This window comes from Lytechinus variegatus, chromosome 14 (assembly GCF_018143015.1).
Source record: "Lytechinus variegatus isolate NC3 chromosome 14, Lvar_3.0, whole genome shotgun sequence".
Classification (NCBI taxonomy): domain Eukaryota; kingdom Metazoa; phylum Echinodermata; class Echinoidea; order Temnopleuroida; family Toxopneustidae; genus Lytechinus; species Lytechinus variegatus.
The window spans coordinates 23,367,697-23,381,345 of NC_054753.1; the positions used below are offsets into that span (position 1 = coordinate 23,367,697).

General features: G+C 38.6%; 1 protein-coding gene across 1 annotated transcript; it reads left to right on the plus strand.

The window, feature by feature from the left end:
- Positions 1-662: 662 nt before the first annotated feature.
- LOC121427573 lies at positions 663-6,813 on the plus strand. The gene is made up of 2 exons (XM_041624032.1): positions 663-869; positions 4,359-6,813. The coding sequence occupies exon 2, from the start codon at positions 4,390-4,392 to the stop codon at positions 6,319-6,321; it is 1,932 nt and encodes a 643-aa protein (XP_041479966.1). The 5' UTR covers positions 663-869; positions 4,359-4,389; the 3' UTR covers positions 6,322-6,813.
- Positions 6,814-13,649: the final 6,836 nt, after the last annotated feature.

The window sequence follows — 13,649 nt, forward strand, 5'->3', positions numbered from 1 at the left end:
CGACCAGGATGTGCATATCTTGAGCAAAACTTTAATGTCATAACTTTCTTATTTTCCATCCGATTTTGATGAAATTTGTAGTGTTCTGCTTGTTGGATTTTTCTCTTCTCTCTTTTTTTTTAAATCAACTGTTTTATGGAGGGACTTGTCCTATAATAAGAACTAGATGGCCCTCTGCAAATGGGGGTGCTTGGAAACTGGAATTTAGCATGAAATGGGGGTGGGGTGAGGGCTAAGGAACGGGGAGGACGGGTTGGTCAATGAAAACTGGTGACCTATAGCCAAGAAAAAGGAATCATTTTAAGAGCAGCATATACTGACATTATTTAGTGAGTGACCGCCGGAAAATCCAATCCCAATTGGAGTATTCCTCGGTTAATGTTCCAATTCTCAGGATTAGAATTTTATAATCTCGATCGTTTGATCAAAGTGTTTTATTCAACCTGTCGAACTCAATAATAATTGTCATAAATCATGACGTCAAAACAAGCCCATAACTCCTTTGTCTTGAAGTATTCGGGAAATACCTTTTGTCTACGCCCAGTCCATTGTATGACAGAGAATTGGTAAACTTTACCATTCTAAAGCAAAGATGACCCTGACTGTTGAACCATGATATTCACTTATTGTTGAACTTTTTATCATAATAAAAGATTCGTCTGTAGTATGAGTCTGTGGGCAATGCAGCAGCGTTATCCATGTATAGGTGTATATGGTATTTAGTCCAGTCTCAATCGACTGGCAGCGTGGGAATTGGATAAGATAATCTTTTAATCTTGATGGTTGTTCGCCATGATTTGGTTATAGGTTGTACAGCAATGGAATAAGGATGGGATCAGATTATCCACCAAGAGACTTCGTTTGTGAAGGTAAGAAAATGGTTTCGAAAGAAGTAAATAACAATATGCTTGTCAATGTAGGCCAATTAAAAGTAGAAAAGGCTGAGTCAAGCTCAAGATGTATTTGAATATTCGTAACTCGCCATTTGTTGGATATAATTTCCTCTATAGCCCCTATGCGTTCTACCTTTTTCGCCTTAATTTAAACCCAACTAAACTTGCTGCCGGTATATGGGCCGGTATAGCCGCCTCTGCTGGGCAAACCCTTCACTCGAGTTAAGGGTATGAATGTGCAGCCTACTCATGCCATGTGTACTGAACACAGCAAAAACTGTGGTGTTAACCTGTGTACATACAGGACCACACCGGTTATTTTACACCGGTGTTGAATTGGTGGTGTTAGTTTTACACATATAGGTGTTATTACAATTCCTTTTGTTGTTGCATTTTCACTCTTTGGTGTTATGTTTAATCTCTAGGGTGTAATTTTAACACCTCAGGATGTGGTCCTCTATTAACACCAATTGGTGTCAGTTTTAACACCGCATTTTTACAGTGAAGGCTCTCTCGCTCTGTATTGGAACAGCAAGTTTTGTACGTCTTTGCGTGGAGGCACACTTAACTTTGATCAAAGTTCCAATCAGGGTCTGTCCCTGCAGACTAGGTATAGCCCTACTGGAAAGAGCACAGTGTGGAAAGTGTGGAACACAATGCGAAGCACCTTCACACTTTTAATTTTGTGCATTTCAACAGGTGTGAATCACATATTCACACAGTCGACCATGTGAACACGCTGTGAACAGTCACACTGTCGAGGTGTCTACAGTTTGAAAATAATTACGTTCACGTATTTCGAGGTAATTCTTCGAATTTTTTTCTTTGTGTTGAGATCATAAGTTTCAACTTTATGGTACGTCCCCGGGGGGGGGGCACTTACATTGACGAGTGGATACCATGCGCGACCAAAAAACACGTAAAAAAGGATGTCTTTTTCACGATAGGGCACGTTACGTACGTAACGTGATAAGGGTGTCAATATCACAAAAATAGTGAAAAAAGGGTATCTATTTCGCTAGGAAAATTAATTTGCGGGGATGATAAAACAAAATTGAAATGTTTTATAAAGGATGTCCTTTTTACCCCAGCACTACGTATTTAGAGTCCGATTTGCGCGAGGTGTAGAAGGTGGGGTCGTACTAAACCAAATAAGATAAACTGAGCCGACGACCGAAGGACCCGTAACAATAAAACATTACTGTACTTGTTTAGGGGTTCATTTCAGGGAATATTTGCCAAGATTATCGTATTGTTAAGGGATGCATTTTCAGAATATGGAAATTTCGTGTTTAGGGTGCTTTTCGAGACCCCATGGTCGCGCATGCTGGTATCCACTCGTGAATGGAAGTGCCCCCCCGGGTGTTACGTTCACATTGTTTAATTATAGCATTTAAACAGTGTGAATAGGAACACAGTGTGACAGCCCTCTTTAACAGTATGTTCCAAATAAAAATATTGACAAAAAATACTGCATTTTTGGATAAATTTGGATTTCCGATATTGGTTGAAATGTTGACGTATATTATCTTGAATATAACATTTAGGCCTGTCTCTTTCCATGCTAAGAACATTTAACGAGTCGAGTATAAAAGTAATGTGTGGTATATGTACTTATCCTCCATAAATTCACATGGTTTATTTTGCATTCACATATAGCCCTAGTTAATACACAAGTAGTCTTGTATACAAAAACAACATCTAATTGCAAAAGGTATATCGAGGAATGTGTAGGAAACGATTTTTCAACAAGGGAAGAATGGATTGCTAATTTATTTTCTGTACGACTAAATTCACTCAAACACTGCCCAGAACGCATTGCAAACGAAATATATTTTCGTTCGTTTTGTCCTTACTAATCACTTGTAAATTGTTTACACGGTATGGTTTCCTTTTGAAATCAATTTACTCAGATCGTCAGAATCCAGCTTTGAATAGAATACAATATTTACACGCTCCGACCTCTGAATACTTTTCTTTCAAGAAAAGCATCGATTGGAACGCGTCATAGAGGGGGTGTACTTGTGACATTCGACAATTTCATAAACAAAATATCCGAACGAGTTGTCACATGACTGTACGTTGGCATAAATTGAATTAAACGTGTTACAACATTATTATAGGCAAGAACGTAGAACGTAGAAATTGTATGGATAATAACTATTGATTATCCTCATGAAAAATGATTTAATCAGCAAGATTTGATAATCAATTGTTCAGTAATTTTGAGGCCGATGTTTAATGTGATTTGTGTTCGTTAGATAAGAGAATGAAATGACTATTTCTTAGAGACAGGGCATGGTCAGTTAAAATACCACGGTCGTGTCAACCATGACAATGATAACTTAAACGGTATAAATCAGACCACAAGTACAAAGGGAAAAATAATTTCGTTGTATTATACTCCATCCAAAATGACCCGTGCAGGGGCCGCGGAACGGTTTTCAAAGTGGGGGCTGACCATGCAAAAAAAATCACAATTATATGGTCATTTTTACGTTTTCTGTACACGGTTTTTGAAAAAAAAGTGGAGGGGGGGCTGAAGCTAACCCCTCCCCACCCCGCTTCCGCGGCCCCTGCCGTGTACAACCAATCTTCAATAATAATTTTTCTGGTGCCAACGTGTTTATAGACGGGAACAGATTAAGAGTCGGACTAGAACGGGCTGCGAATTTGTGCGGAAAACAAAGACTCACACCTCCCACCCCCTGGATCCGGACCTGCAGATACCCGAAATCGATTGTAGAATCCAATTTTTTTTTTAATTCAAATGACATTTGACTAACTTACTTTGCTCACCGTCAAATTGTTTCATGACCACATCTCTGCATATTTCTATTCTATTGATTTGTTTTTAAATTTTTAACTACTCTTTTTCGGGATGGCTCCATGGGGGGTATGGGATGCTACCATCTATTTTTCTAGTGACAACAAATAATTTGACGAAACAGGAGGCAGTCGGAAAGTGAGAGGATAGCTAGTTGAAAATAGTTATTGAAACATTTATAATTGAATACCAATGATATACCGCGTAATAAATCGAATATTAGTGTGTATATACAACCCGCCCTCTTTAGTTTTATTTTCATCATCATGTATATTCGCTTTGAAAGTGCATGTTGGTCAATTCCCCTTTCCTTAGTTCGTTGCCGTTTTGGATCTGATCTAGTAAACTTAACTAACCTGAGACCCGTGTTATAAAATTGTTAGAATAACAAATTTGCATTAAAGCAAATAAATCATTGAATATGAATGGCTAATAGTAAACTTTTGATAGAAAATGGGCATTTGTTTTTATAACATATTTTTATGAAACATGACCCTGATGACTCCAAATGGAAAAAGGGGTTTCTGTAAAATTTATAAAGATTTGTACATTGATCGCCAAGAAATTAGAAAGATTTTTTTTTTTAAAACACTAAATCTTTATCACAATCATTTTGCTGTTTTGTTCCTTGCGTGCAGGTTCCTGGCAGTAAACGGTCGGTCCTTCAAGATGGCGTTAACAACCTCTCATTCTGCTGTGTTCACCATGCTTTCATGCGTTCTTTCTCTGGCAAGTTTTGCTTCCGGTCAGATATGCACAGGAGATGAACTCACCCTACAGCTCAGCTCAGAAAACATATGCGAAGGCGGAAATTTTACCATTCAATGCGAAGGAAAGACCGGCGATGTCGAAGTTTACAGGAATGGAGAAGCGCTCTACAACGGAACAACCCTGGCTCCAGAACTTCAAACGCGAGAGGTGTCCGTCACACGCTCATCCCAGAACAGTACTTGCCAATCTGTGATTTTATCCTTCGAAGCAGCCGCCATTGAGGATACGGGAAACTATTCATGTCGGACGAACGCGACAGAATCGAGAGTCCGGAGACTTATTGTTGACTCTCGGGTTTCTCAACATGATTGTCAGATCAGCGCAGCCACCGGTCCTGTTGTAGAGAAAGGTGAGAACATATCTTGCAGAAGTTCTTCTGGACAGCCGTCTTGGGTGAATGACGACCCTGCAACGATCACAGTCAACACCGGAAGTGATTCAGTCATCGCTCTCGCATTTCATTCGGTGAGCTCAATTCTGTTGACGACGCTTCAATGCACCGTCGTTTCTTCGTCAAGTTCATGTCCATCCGTGTCGACGTCGTGTTTCGACCGTGTTCTCGTCGTACCAAATCCCGTTGATAGCTACCTATCCTTGACACCTTTACTAGAAACGATAAATCTTGGTGGTTCCGCGACTTACTCCTGTACTACAACTCTGAGCGGAGCCAGACTGGCGGTAGCTCCAACCGCATCAGCAGAGGCGATCCAACATACCCTCTTGCGCTTTAGTGATACCTACATCAAAATCGTGTTCTCAAATATAACAATGAATTACACAGAACCTATAGTACAGTGCATGTTGCAGTACAATGAAAGGCTAGTAACCAGTATTTATGCATCGGTGATTGTGGTGGAAGTAGATGAGGCAACCACAACGGAACTTCCAGCAACATCAAGTCATGTTTCAACAGTAGCGATAATAAACAACACAGAATCTTCTGTGACAGAATCCTCTGTGACACCGATGGTGTATCAAAGTACAACTGGATATCCAGCAACAACAGGTAATTCCTTTAGAAGCCCAACAATGACCACCTCAATGGTCAATGTCAGAACTTTCAGAATCATAGACACACGATACCTCATCATCGGTTTGGTGATCGGATTGCTTTTATTCATCGCCATCGTCGTCCTATGCGCTCTGATGTTCAGGAAGCACGCGAGGAGGAGGAAAGGTGACTGGACGATATCGTCGGCGTCATCGAGGCGTGGTCAGGCAGAAGTCGCGTCGAGTGGCATCGAAGGCAGGCTCGAATGGGAAACCGACGTCAACCCCTTAGTCGTGTTTGAGACCACCGCCATCGATCCTGTGGTCAGCGATGACGACAACGGCTCCCTGACTCGAGAAGATATCGAGGACTCCCGAATTCGTAGGAGTAATGGGTACTCGAAACATGTTAACGAGGAGACGCCACATGTTTTGAGATTCGATGCAGTGATCGAAAACCACGCCGGAACCGGAGAATCGTCACCCCCAGTCTCACGCGAAAACGGGTACGTCATCAACGAAGGATTTTCTCCTGATGATCAAGCTATTATCCTTCATAATGAAAACATTCCGAATGAGGTTCCTATCAAACCGCATCACGACCGAACTACCCAACAGACTATCCCGAATGGTCATGTTATCTTTGAACAAAGCGACGTTGATGAACCGGTGAATGCTGATCCTGACAAGGAGATGGATGTCGCCTCGCTTAATTTCATCGATGCAACGAGACCGGACGCGAGTGAGTCCGACAAGGACTGGGACTCCGGATTCAGTTTAGGTCACGACTCTATCCTCTCGGAAATCGACGATGACGCCATTAATATCATATCAGTCTGATTGCCACCCCCCCCCCCCCCACTCTCCCCAAGGATAGATTACGGGGCAAAGTTGGGTCCATGGGGAGGACGTGCGGTCTACACTACCAGTGAAGATGAAGTGATCAAATTGGCATAACTGCACAAAACACGGCGTCTACATGTACTTTGTTATAGAAACTGTATAAGGAAGCTATTTTTCTACAACCTAATTGATATTCATCTTAATAAAGATAATAATGCAGTATTATGGGCATATATTTATATGAAATACATCCGGTACTGGAACAGAAAATTGGTCTTCCAAACTTGGTCATATTCTGCTTAATTCACCACTATCCGTTGGCCTATTGGGTTGGTCAAATTCCTTCAGCATTATCATCTTATAGTCAATTAAGGGTTTTAGATTGAATTCTCATAACTGTTCTTTTTTGGAGGGGAAGGGGAGGGGGGGTTACCACCTGATACGTAGTCTGCTGTGCAAACCCTTCACTCGAGTTAAGGGTCTGAATTGCAGCCCACTCATGCCTTGTGTACTGAAGGCCCTCTCGCTGAATCAAAATTTCAATCAGGGTCTGTGCCTGCAGACTATATGATACAGGAGGAGCCTTTCAATGTAGACATGTCGGATGCTTTGTCAGACAAGTCCTGTTCTGTTTATCTGTAACCATGGTAACAGTGCTTCCTAGCCAGTCAAAACCAAGGAAAGTTTTTGGATCTGATAACTTGTCAGACAAAAGAATGTTCTTTAATAAAGATCATTCGCTCAGCGACGTAAGGACGAACCAAGAACAGAGAAAATGTATTGCCAAACGCCCGTCAAGAACAACAAAGAAGTTTTAGTCGAAATGAAAACACCAGTTTAGTTCTACTTAAAAAAAAAACCTGATAATTTGCTTGTTTTCATTATCCCTGAAACTTGGGACGTAAGTACTAATCTGGTTCACAAAAATTTCGACTTAACATCGAAGCTCCGCATTGTCATTTGACGCGGATTTTCAACACATTTACTTCGTTCTTGAATCCTCTATTCGGCGCTGATCAAACGTCCACCCAACAGTAAGTTGATTTGAATAAAAAGAGAAAAATCAAACGAGCATAACACTGAAAATGTCATCAAAACCGGATGTAAAATAAGAAAGTTATGACATTTTAAGGTTTCGCTTAATTTCACAAAACATCCCCTTCGGTATGCAGGGAGCTGATGACATCACTCAGTATTTCTTTTGTATTTTATTATATGTCTTAAGAAATATTCGAATTTTCTCGACACTTCCCTGTGAAACAATGTTTTATTTCTCCTTGAACATGTGGAATTACCATTGTTTAACATTTTATGATTCAGTCAAGTTTGTCCTTATTTTCAAATCTGTAAAAATTGAAATATTGTATAATTCAAACAATAAAAACAGAGGAATTAGTCAGGGACTTCGTCGATTCTCTCATTTGCATGTGACTAAATTGTGCTTATAACTATTTTGTGAAAAATAATAGACGTTTCAAAATGTCATATATAACTTTCTTATTTCAAATAATCCGATTTTGATGAAATTTTCAGCATTATGATTGCTTGATTTTTCTCTATTACTTCAATTCAACATTTTTTAGGTTGACTTGACCTTCGTTAAGTAAAACAGATCTGAAGATTGGATGTGAAATCAGATTTTCCTCAGTCTTGAATGATACACTAATCTAGCTATTAAACATTGACAGACACCAACCATAAAACAAATTTGAAGTAAAGTAATTAACCAAACAGTAAGGCAAAGGCTACTAGAGTCAGAGGCGTCACCCTTTTGAAAAAAGGGTTGGGCAAGTTTGTGGCAAAAGAACATTTTGAGCGGCAGAGGCGCATTTACCATACATTTTTTCTTCCGTTTTTTTTAATTTCTGGGGGGGGGGGGACTGGAGGGCAGCGCTCCTGACTGCACTGGGGGCATTTGCCCCCCCCCCCCGTGCAGCCACTGATTAGAATCTGATGTTTGCGCTAGTTACAAACACACCCATACCCCTTAACAATACCATATAAAAATGTTTGTTTAAAAGATTACAAACTTAAAATTTATAATCAAAGAGCAAGTAGGTTGCATGGATTAAAATAAACAACAGCAACAACATTGAATTCAAAACCTGATTCCTTTTAATGCCACCCGTTCTTTCTCATTCTGTTTCTTTTATAGGTTTTCCCGTCCAATTTCATATAGGAGTCACTTAAATCATGGAGCTAGATCCATGCTTAAATGTATTAATGTGCATTAAAATTCACGCGTTATCGTTTTTCCGGAGAATGATATCGGTCATTGAAATTTTAATATCGGACAATGTGATTCATTTAAAGACACCAGAATTCATTTATAATCATTCAAATCAATTTATGGTCAAGACTATTTCAATTTTGATCATTTCAATATTTGTCACGTTGATTTCGATTTCGTTCGAAGACAAAGAGGTTCGTCAATGGTCTTACAAATTAACGAATGTAATTTTTTATTCTAAATTTTGGGCAATGAAATTCAACAATGACCGATAGGATTGCTTGAGCAACCAATTTCATTTTGAGAGTTCAAATTAATGATGTGCAATTCTTTTGTTTTGCATGGCATTTGTATCTATTATGTAAATGTATCAACAAGTTTATAATAAAATCAGAATCGTTATTCATTGTGGCTAAATTAGATATTTGTTTAGCCCAAATTTGAATTTCCACAATTTCCTTATTTTTCATCATAAAAACAATTTTTTACATCTTTTCCATAGGGCTTTGCGTTTCGTTCACAAAGGTATTAAGGACAATTCAATATTCTTCCTCTTCACCCGGCAGTGCTGACTGTGTGTGCATTTCCATTAATGTTTACTTTCTTCTTTTTTGTTCTTTTCAAAGGGTGGATCCAGGATTTTCCAGGGGGGGGGCTTTTTCCACAGGAGTTTTCACAAAACTTTGACAACCTAAAAAAAGTCTTCACTACAAAATCAAGGTCATTTGTTTGACGGAAAAAAATGACGAGCAAAAAAAAAAAATCCCCAATTGCCTATGCATGACACATTCCAGTAACAAAATATTTTTGTGCCTCTCAAAAGTGGATCCGTCACTGACAGTGACATGTCCCTTTTCAAATATCACGAGTGATCCTCTGTACATCAAACATGGCGGATTTGGAAAGGATGGCTCCATACCATCAACCGGTTATTCTGCCTTTATTCTAGAAAAAAAAATACATTATTATTCTAATCAATTTCATAACATTTTTTCAAATACTTCTAACGGGAAAAGTAGGCCTATACATGATATAGAATCGCCGAATAATCAACATATTTTAAGTGAGTTGTTCACATCTTAAATTAAATGCACTATTTTGAAACATGCATGTCTATACGAGAATTCGTTTGACTAAACAGCTGCCACGCCATGCACCGGATATTGAATGCGCATTTCTTAATTTCCTTGCACCTAACATAAAACATTTAAACAAAAAATGTTGCAATTATAGTGAATTCACATGTGGAAAAATTACTTTGAATGTCCATTCCTTAAATTGCATGCTCTTTATAAGAAATCAAATGATTCACTTAAATAATGTTTTGCAGAATTAATGAACCCACATGCGTAAAATGGTTATGCTTACGAATTCATGAAATTGCATGCATATCTAAATTGCAGTGACTGGTTCGATAATCATTTTGCGCGAAAAATTCATTAAGGTAACAAATAATGAAATGGCAGTGGCAGACAACCGCGGCTGTCATGGTTATCGCGAAATTAAATGGTCACAACGTTAAATTAAATGATTTAAATGTGAAATTGAGCGGGAAGACAAAAAATATCATTATACGTACAATATTCTATTATGAGCAAAAGAGTAAAAAAAAAGGAGATGAGTGGAATACGGAATTTTGGAGGGATGAGAATGGTGAATGGAATATAGAATGCTATGAGAGGTTGGGAGACATCATGAGAGAGATGGGGAGACAAGGGCGAAAGAGAGGGAGAGAGAGATGAAGAGAAAGGGAGAGACAGACAGAGAGAGAGAGAGATGTGAATATCTAGAGCATGTACAGTGTTAATATAATCAAAATGTCAGAAAATATATGGCAGTACATTTTTGTGAACATGAACATCACAAAATTCATCGAATCGCTGTGCAATTCAATACAGACGGAGGAGATGAAAGCGGTTGCGATAGCAACAGAAGGAGTAAAAAATCGGGACAAAGAGAAAGAGGGAGTGATGTGAGCGGCACCGGGGAGCAGCATTAAAAAAAGGAAAAATCGAAAAATAATTTCACGTTCTGGAAGAGCCAGTAATGAATATAGGGTAATTCGTGTTGTATATTACAAAATAGGGGGTGAATTGAAAGATGCCACTGCTCGAGTCAAGCATGTTTTAATGTACATTCAATGGTCCCACGGTGTATATTATGTACACGTTTGTATACAACATCACATTCCATTTATCCAGTTGATTTAGAACTGACAATTTTAAATTGCCCTTTTCCTTTATATTTTTACTTCATTCTATTCTTTCCGACTGAAAATTGTTTACATAAAAAAGATTTTGCACTTGTTATTTCTGTCTTTTTATACAGGATAGACGATATTAATAGTATCATGTTATACTGTCATGGTCAGTCATCTGGTCATTGTTCCACTTCAGTTTTATTATTCCATTACCATTATGTACTTCATAAACAAATAGAAATCGAATATACATACATACATATTACATATATTTAGAAGCTTTTAAAATGATGTTTGGTACCATACGTGTACTTTTTTAACTAACGGGTTAAAATAAGAAATGAATTATTCATATTTCAAAGTAATAGGCAAAAGTAGGTAGTTATATGGTGCTTCAAAAACAGCTTTTTATTGGGAGATCCAGCTCTAGAGGCAAGAGTCAGAAGCGCTTTACCAAGATGGGGGCGTCGTGGACTAGACTCTCGTCTTTCAATCCGAGGGACGACGGTTCGATTCCCAGCCATGACGTGTTTTCTGTCAACAATAAATTTACCCACATTGTGCGGCACGTAACCCATGTGAGGTAAATTTGTACCGACAGGAAGTAATTCCTCAAAAAGCCGTGAGCACCGGAATCTTCAGACTATAGCATAGCTTAGCTGTGGTACAGTCTGGAGTACCTAATAAATATTGTCATATAATTATTGTCACCACCATCATCATAATTATCATCATCATCATTATTATTATCATCATTATTATCATAAACATGAAAAACAGGTGGAGGTAGACCAAGAACTTGATGTCTGAAATGAAGTTGGCCTGATTAATAGGAAGACAAAGGAACAATTTTGCTTATTGACAGGCCATAAAACTTGAGTGCATGTTCCGTCATTCAAGACACTACACTGTAAAAACCGTGGTGTTAAAACTGGGTTAACCGTGAGGAACAAAGTGTGATTTGATCTTCATACTGTTGAATTTGAGCATTTTTTAACAGCATGGATCACATTTTCACTTGTAACTCTAAGCTTTCACGTAGTCCACTATGTGAATACACTATGAACACTCACAGTACTGTACACTGTAAAAGATGTGGTGTTAAAACTGACACCAATAGAGGACCACACCCTGAGGTTTTAAAATTACACCCTAGGAATTGAACATAACACCCACCAAAGAGTGCAAATGTATAACAACCAAAGGTGTTGTAATAACACCTACAGGTGTTAAACTAACACTGTCAATTTAACACCGGTAGTAAATAACTGGGGTGGTCCTCTACGTGCACCGATTAACACCACATTTTTGCTGTGTAGGAAGTTTTCACTTTCTCGACGACCGGTTTATTCAAGAACATAGAAAATGTATTGTCAAATCCCATTAATGACAATGATTAACCAAAAAGTCTTTGTCGTCAATTGATTGGTGAATAAAAACAGAAGTATAGTCCTTGAATCTTGACAAACGACATATTTGCATATTTTCGTCAGCTCCGAAACTCGAAACGAAACTGTTGTTCCGGTTCACCAATTCTCGACAAAGGCCTCCCAGCTGTTCTTTGTCGATCACGAGCATTTTAAATACATTTACTGTGATCTTGAACCCCTCCGTACTCCCTATTAGCGGGAAATATGTGACAATGCTCTTGAACAATGTGACAGTTGGCAATGTTAATTTAATACATGAATTCAGTAACCGGAACCCGCGGAAGCAGTGGATTTATGATTATTTGTTTGACAGACTCAAGTGAAACAGGTAATGCAACAGGAAGATTGAGAGGAAAAGCCCTTGGAAAAAGAAGTCGGTCTATAGGCATACAAGCAAAGGAAAATAAAATGTTGCAAATAAAAAATGCGTGGGGTTATGTATAGTGCATCCTTCCAAAATTGAGTGATAGAGAAACTCTAAAAACACGGAGTACACTTTACCGAACATTGGGTAGAAAGGGAACATGCATGTTTGCTGGGTTTTTTTTCGACGCAACATTGCGTAAAATTTACAAAACAATCGGTATCTTTTTTACCCAACCAATATGCATGTTCCTATTTTCACCCAATGTTGGGTAAACCTTTTTTTTAGAGTGGAGGATCAGAATGAAACGAACTAGTAAACATAAGAAATAAACATAAACGAATTTTTGTATTTTGGGCCTCCCATAATTTTAGCTCAGAGTTAGACCATAGTGTGTTAACAGCGAGAAACGAAGTGTGATTTGATCTTCAGTGTTGAATTTGAGCATTTTTTAACAGCATGGATCACATTTTCACTTGTAACTCTATGCTTTCACGTAGTCCACCATGTGAATACACTATGAACACTCACAGTACTGTAGAGGCATCCACAGTGTTTAATCATCGCCACACTGTTACTGCACAACAGTGTAAATGATCACACCTTCACACACTCCGTTTCATAAAGCTGTTCGTTAGTCAAGAGCGAACTTAGGAACAACTGCAGTGATCCTTTCTTATACGCGCTAAACCATTGCCAATGAATTAATATACCATTTGCAACAAGAAGGAATCACCATTCGCTCTTAACTTAACAGAAGAGCTTTATGAAACACCCACCGGAATTTTAACACACTGAACATCCACTCTGTAGGTGTGTCCACAGTATGAAATCATCTTTGAGCACACTGTGAAAACTAACACTATCAACACAGTCACATGTTTCTAACTTACATTTGGTTAATCGAAAACTACAATATTGCCCAGAGATCCGTAAGACATCATGGTACCGACCTTTGGAATCCTCTCCCAGACCCAATTAAATCTTGCTCCCTACACTCATTTAAAGCTAAAGTTATGCATGTTACTTTCGGAATAAGCAATGTAAACTTTCTGTGTCGTAATCATTTCCTATTCCTTTTCCACCACTACCACCACCACG

Excerpts from the sequence above, each read along its gene's own strand:
- LOC121427573 (XM_041624032.1), top strand. The coding sequence starts at position 4,390 with ATGGCGTTAACAACCTCTCATTCTGCTGTGTTCACCATGCTTTCATGC.